The sequence below is a fragment of the Carassius auratus genome, chromosome 44, assembly GCF_003368295.1.
Source record: "Carassius auratus strain Wakin chromosome 44, ASM336829v1, whole genome shotgun sequence".
NCBI lineage: Eukaryota > Metazoa > Chordata > Actinopteri > Cypriniformes > Cyprinidae > Carassius > Carassius auratus.
In genome coordinates, this window is record NC_039286.1 from 1,450,785 (window position 1) to 1,457,536 (window position 6,752).

A 6,752-nucleotide genomic window follows, 5' to 3' on the forward strand; every position below is an offset into this window, starting at 1 on the left:
TAAGTTGGCTTTTTCAAGCCAACTTAATAATATTTCACAATATTACAGTTTTTACTGTATTTTTGATCAAATAAACTTATTGGGCATAAAAGACATTTCAAAACGTATAAATTCTTGATCTTATGTTGCAATAATCAAAACTCAGTAGAGAAACGTATTATTAAAAAAACAATACATTTGATCTTTATTTTTCATAGAATTGAAACATTATGTTGCTATCAGTTTCCAATGTGTCATGCTAATCACAACAGGCATATACATGTTCTACAAAGAATTTCCCTATATCTTCCAGTGGGTGCGATGCACCTTTAAATTGTGTTTTTGTGTTAAATTTGTGTTTTCAACAGAAAGGTGCTGGTAAACACTGTCCTTAGCAGAAACACTATTTACAGACTTATTATTTCAGTGGTTTAGCGTAGTAGCTTTTATCCGTGACAGGTGAAGAGAGAGCACCTTCAATAAGCTCTGGCCCTGTCATTGTCACTGACAGACGTGGATGCAGAGGGACACAGGCTGGTTTAGCTTTCCCTGAGTGCATGCCTCAGACCAGCCTGAAACCACATGGGCACGGACTGCCATTTTCTCAGCATGCACCCTTTACAAAGTTTTAACCCCCAAGAGGCTACAGTGTTTCACACTTGAGGAGTTTTTCCATCAGAAATGGAGAGGGGAGAAAAGATAGAAGGAGAGAAGGAGAGAATGTCTGGCAGATCTTTGAATCAGCAGGGAAGTCTACATGTGTTGAATGAATGATTCAGAACCGCTGGCAGGATGCCGCTCAAACAGGGCCGAGTGAATAAAGGAGAAGTGATTCTGTACCTGATGGATGTCACCATACCACTTGATTTATTCCAGCTCAGGAGGAGGTAGAAAATGCATCATGCTGTTTGTATCCATCTCATGAAACAGATAACCTGTGAATCATCTCAATCAGATGAAAACCTACCTCGGTTGTAAAACACATCGTGTTCAGCAAAACATTAGCACCCACACAAACAGATTTAGCTAGAGATCGATAAGAGCTTTTAGCTCTTGAAATGTTATGATTTTGAATACATTTCAATACTAGAACGAGCTTCATTTGTACATGCATTTATAAATATATATATATATATACACATATATGATCTGCTGTTAGAACTTCATTCCATCATAATTCTGGGAAGAAGGCCTCAGAATGAACATTTCTTCATTTGCAACATTCCACAGTTCTGACGGCATGAAGTTCCTGAGTCCTGACCACAGCCGCCACTACGACCAAACCACAGAAATCTCTATACAACCAGATCTTTATTTAACTAGCTCAGGAACCTACATGCATTGTTACAAAAAACATGAAAAAGCCAAAGCCAATGCTTACCAACATACTCTATATGATTATTTTTCCATAATGTTGATTAAATCAAACAATCCTTCTATATTTTAACTCAAAGCCTTGCAAATAAATCAAAAATGATGTTCAGAAAGAGAGCTCAAGCCATGATTCCCTAATAGTTATCCATTAATAGCTGAGATGCAGCAATTTATCCATCCTTAAAGTCGCACAAAGCATGAGAGCTGAAAGGCACAGGCAATTACAGTGCGTTTGTATCTCTCCCGCTCTATGGCAGCCCTAATAATGTGTGCCGCATGACCACATGCACTCGGCACAGAACGCTGCTCGGCTGGTCGCCATAGTAACGCACAATCTTTTTGGACTTACGCTCGAGTATCATTGGCCTTCATTATGTATCATTAAAAGCATACATATTAATGCAAAAAGGGGTTGAGCCATGCTGCCTGAATGGAGCAGCACCTGAACAAAGCGTGGCGTGTTAAGATCTCTGACCCTTCATCCTAATGCAGGATTCAAAGCGGAAGATCCCGCAGCATATTCCACGTCCATTTCACAGCAAACGCTTTGTTTATGAATCAAATGACCTATAAACTGTAATTTACACAAGTCGTGAATTATTAATGAAAAACACAAATTCACGCTGCGTGTTGGTCATTGTCATTTAACAACTGAAAATTACATTTTTCAATATTTAGTTTTGTGTTTGGTAACACAGTTTGATTTGTTTCTGAGCTATAACCCACTAAAGATTCAAGAGCAACATAAATATTTCAAAGCAGCAATAGAAATAAATACTAACCCATCTTTGGTCTGGTCTACAACACCTGCCAGTAAAACAGTGGCCTCCTTGGAAAGCTTTATGTCTGTTAGTGCATGAAGGAACCTGGACACAAAGTCCTCTGGGGACATGTAGTACTCTCCATTCTTCTCCACACTGGCATACTGTGAACGGAAAGAAAACTGGGTTAATATTAACATATATATACATATATATAACATTGAGGCCACTGCAGTTCAGAATAGATATTGTGAATAAAATACTTCATTAAGTGTTAGTTCACAAAATATCAGCAATCTGATTTACATAAAACATGATGAACCAGCAAACTCAAATCCATCGCTTAATACAGTGATTGTACAATACTGCAGTATTTCATGAAGATTATAAGCATGGCAAAATACATCTCAATTAAAATCACATATCGCATCAGAATGGTAGTCAGAAATATTTTAGTATTTAAAACCCAGGACAATATAATCGAAGAAACATTCTCTTCATAGTTTAAGGCAACGTGAGCAAAACATTTTGCAATCATACAGAAGGTACTTTCTACACTTAAAAGGAGATATCAGAAGGAGGGAAAAAGGTTGGTTATTGAAAGGAATATTAAGCATGTGTTAGTTGATCATTGATATTAGATTAAATTAAAGATGCTACTTAAAATTCTTTATTTAGGCAACGTTTTTTTTTGTGCTTTTAAGGAACTCCGCTTCGTATTTCATGTGAACTTACTATGAGTTCCATACAGTGCTCGGTGCATTTTTAAATTAATCCTCAGGTTTTCTTTCTGTAATGAGAAAGTTATTAAATGGTTACATCAGATAGAGGTATATGTCATTGACACCAGTGCTTAGATGTTGGGCTACGGCTCCCATCCCTTCATTTCCAGACTTTCAGGAGAGATATGCAGTGACGTACCTTCAAGAAAATGGACTTGAGCTCTGCCGGATCAGCCCTCTTTATCATTACCTGAAGAGACAAACACACGATGATCTACATTCATAATGAATCCTCATATATACATTAGGCCTTGTGGTCTTTTTCAACATTATTTTAGAATAATATAGAAAATGAAGTTTTTCTATAATTACATTCCAGTGGTAATGATGATCATTTCACAGTTAACTAGTGGTATTATTATTAAAAGCATCTTATATCGAAAGAACCCAGACAAGCACTTGTAATGTCAAGCCCAACTTCAGCTCACTTCAAGAATGTTTAGCATCCTATAAACCCCATGACACCCATTCAAGCACTCAAGCAGACGCTGGACAGCCTGTCTGCAGGGGTTTGATGCTTCATCCGAGCTCTCTGAAGTGCTCTTATGTCTCAATGTCATTGAGAGACGCTAACATTCTACCAGGACATTAGCAGGCTAACTAGCTCTATCACACCGGCTACTACAGCATGTACTGAAGGTTATCAGTTAATCTCCCCCGCGCTTCTCCAGTAAACTGCAATGACGTTTTCTGGATACATACGGATGTTTCACGATCAGACACTGAGCTCCGTTCATCTGCAGAAAGCCTAGCTGTTCCTGAGCGAGAAAAGCGCTTACCTTTGCTGCCATGCTCAGCTAGCGAACAACTCTAGCAGCAGGACGACTTCTCGAGCTTGATGACGTTTCCATGGAGATCACGTGCGGGACAGAAGCGGCTGTGCGGTTAGGTGCAGAAGGACTGTCATGTTCCCATTGTAAATATTTTCAGATACTGTATAAGATATCAGTTTACAATTTTTAAGCATATTATTCGTATTAGTTAATTATCACAGTATCAGGGGGGAAGCCATTGGTTTGGTTTGAGCAAATGTTATAATATTTGTCATTATTTTGTGTGATATGCACTAAATTTTCACAAGAAAATAAAAATTCTAGGTAGTATTCATTTCCTAACTGAACTTTTTCCAACAAAACATCCAGCGTGTGTATCATTTTATTTAGTATAACTGGAGTCATGTAATCTAATGATTAAATCAACCGAACTTTGTGATGTACACTCTTTTGAATTTGTATTAAGCGAGTTGTGAATTATAAGTATAGAAACAGACAAACAAAGAATATATTAAATAAAATAAATTGAGTGTGGGTGTGTGTGTATGTGTGTGTGTGTGTGTGTGTGTGTGTGTGTGTATATATATATATATATATATATATATATATATATATTTAAAGCAGGAAAAAGTCTCTGATTGGGGATGGTTCTCAGAAATAAAATGCATTTTGAGCTCAAAATAATTGAAAGTGTTTTTGTGGCTTCTGGGATTCTTGGAGACCCAGTAGGAACCACAGTATTTTTCACAGCAGGCTTTCTCCATTACTTAAATGGACCTCTTCTCCCAAATATCCCTGGCTCCTGCTCTATTCTTTATTTATATATATATATATATTGATGCATTCCGTAAACATTCTGTTTGCATTTCTGAGTGTAATATTAGTTGCAATATTTAACTTAATATATATATTACATTCATTGTTACATTATAGGGATAGTATCTATAATCATTTAATCCCCTTACATCATAAACATTTTGAAGAATGTTCATAACAGTTTTATGTATTTATGTTCAAGATTCAAGATTCAAGAATTTTTATTTGTCACATACACAATTATATAGAGCATACATAACCAGCAGTGAAATGTGAGTCAGGTCCGCTCCATGGACAGTGCAATTATTAAAGAAAACAACACAGATGAAAATATACATAAATATAGCTATGAAAGAATGAAATAAATGTAAACAATAAAAATATAAGAATAAAATATAAAAAAGATTTATATTGTAGAATTAAGTATAGAACACAAAATAATGTGCATGAAAGTAAACTGTAGTTTTAAATATTAAGGTATACAGGGATGTATAATGTGCATGCATTATACTGTAGTCTTAAATATTAATATACACAGGAATGTACAAGAGGCAAATGTGCAAACAGGCTGACACTGTCAGTGTGAGGTAGTGAATGATGAAGATCTTACTGATAAAGTGAATGTTAAGTGGAGACATGAAGATGTTAAGAGGCTGGTTTTGAGTTTTGGAGCCTGATGGCCTGGGGGAAGAAACTCCTCCTGAGTCTCTCGGTTTTTGTCATCGGGCTACCCAAACGCTTACCAGATGGCAGCAAAGTGAAAAGATGGTTACTGGGGTGGATAGAGTCCTTGATGATTTTAATAGCTCTGTTTTTGCAGCGTTTGAGGTAGATGTCCTGCAGAGAGGGGAAAGCAAACCTGGAGATGTGCTCAGGATATGTAAATTTACAGTCTATTTCTGTAATTTTACACAAAATTACGTGGAAAAAACTGTAAAATGAAACAGTAAATTTCCGTAAAATTACAGTTTTTTTTTACAGTGTAAGTGCACAACTCTCTGCAGGGCTTTGCAGTCTTGAATGGAGCTGTTCCCATACCACACTGAGATACACGGAGTCAATACACTTTCTTTAGCAACTGAATATAAAGTTTTCAGGATTGCTGGTGAGACCTTGAATTTCCTCAGCTGTCGCAGATGGTACAGTCTTTGCCTGGCTTTATTAACCTGTGTTTGAATGTGTGTAGTCCAAATCAGGTGTTTGCACCAAGGTACTTGAAGCTGCTCACCCTCTCCACAGGGGTCCACAAGAGGTATATAGGGCTGCTGCTGTCTCTTCCTGAAGTCCAAAATCAGTTCTTTAGTTTTGCTCACATTCAGAGAGAGACAGTTGTCCTGGAACCATGATGTTAATTTCTCTACCTCATCCAAGTATGCGGTCTCATTATTGTTGTGAATGAGGCCCAGAACCCCAGTATCATCAGCAAATTTGATTAAATGATGTGGAGCTGTGCGAAGACACGCAGTCATGTGTGTAGAGAGAGTAGAGCAGGGGACTTAGAACACAGCCCTGTGGGGCTCCTATGTTCAGGGTGATGGAGTTGGAGGTGTACTAGCCTACTTTCACCACTTGAGGTCTGCCGGTGAGGAAATCAAGAATCCAGTTGCAGAGTAAAGAATAATTCAGGCCGAGGTCCATGAGTTTATAAGCTAGCTTTATGGGGACTATAGTATTAAAAGATGAGCTATAGTCGAAAAATAGCAGCCTTACATAGTTCCCGTTATTGCTGTCAATGTGTGTGAGAGAAGAGTGCAGGATGTGACAGATGGCATTCATCAGTGGATCTGTTTGGGTGTTTGGGTCTAAAGTATCCGGGATGGAGGAGCAGATGACGTTTTTTAACCAGTCCCTCAAAGACCTTCATGACTACTGATGTGAGGGCAACTGGACGATAGTGATTCAGACAAGAGGGTTTATTGTTCTTAGACAGGCATGATGACAGATTTTTTGAATGAGGTGGGAACCACCGATGTAGCAAGAGACTCATTAAAAATGGATGTAAACAAACCAGCGAGCTGATCAGCGCAGGACCACAGAACACGGCCAGAAATCCCATCAGGTCCAGCTGCTTTCCTTACATTCACTCGCTTTAGTGCCCTCCAAACCTCGTCCTCTGACACAGTGATCACATGATAATCACTGCTCTGGCTGCTGCTTCCTGATGTGCTGATTATGTAAAACTGTTTTAAATATTTATACAAAAAAATTATAATATAGTATGTATGTATATATATATATATATATATATATATATATATATATATATA

The 6,752-nt window shown here is 37.6% G+C and overlaps 1 protein-coding gene across 3 annotated transcripts in view; it reads right to left on the reverse strand.

Moving 5' to 3' along the window:
* Positions 1 to 3,758, reverse strand: part of slc25a13 (solute carrier family 25 member 13) — a 47,564-nt gene extending 43,806 nt beyond the window's left edge. For 2 of the 3 annotated variants that reach the window (XM_026231585.1, XM_026231587.1), the window contains exons 1-3: positions 3,676 to 3,758; positions 3,036 to 3,086; positions 2,136 to 2,278 (exon numbers count right to left, since the gene is read on the reverse strand). In XM_026231585.1, coding sequence (XP_026087370.1) covers positions 2,136 to 2,278; positions 3,036 to 3,086; positions 3,676 to 3,687 — 206 coding nt within the window. In that variant the 5' untranslated portion in view covers positions 3,688 to 3,758. Of the gene's footprint in view, positions 1 to 2,135; positions 2,279 to 2,849; positions 2,905 to 3,035; positions 3,087 to 3,675 lie in introns of all 3 variants that reach the window. The other variant, XM_026231586.1, reaches the window with a different exon arrangement.
* Between the last annotated feature and the right edge of the window lie 2,994 nt (positions 3,759 to 6,752).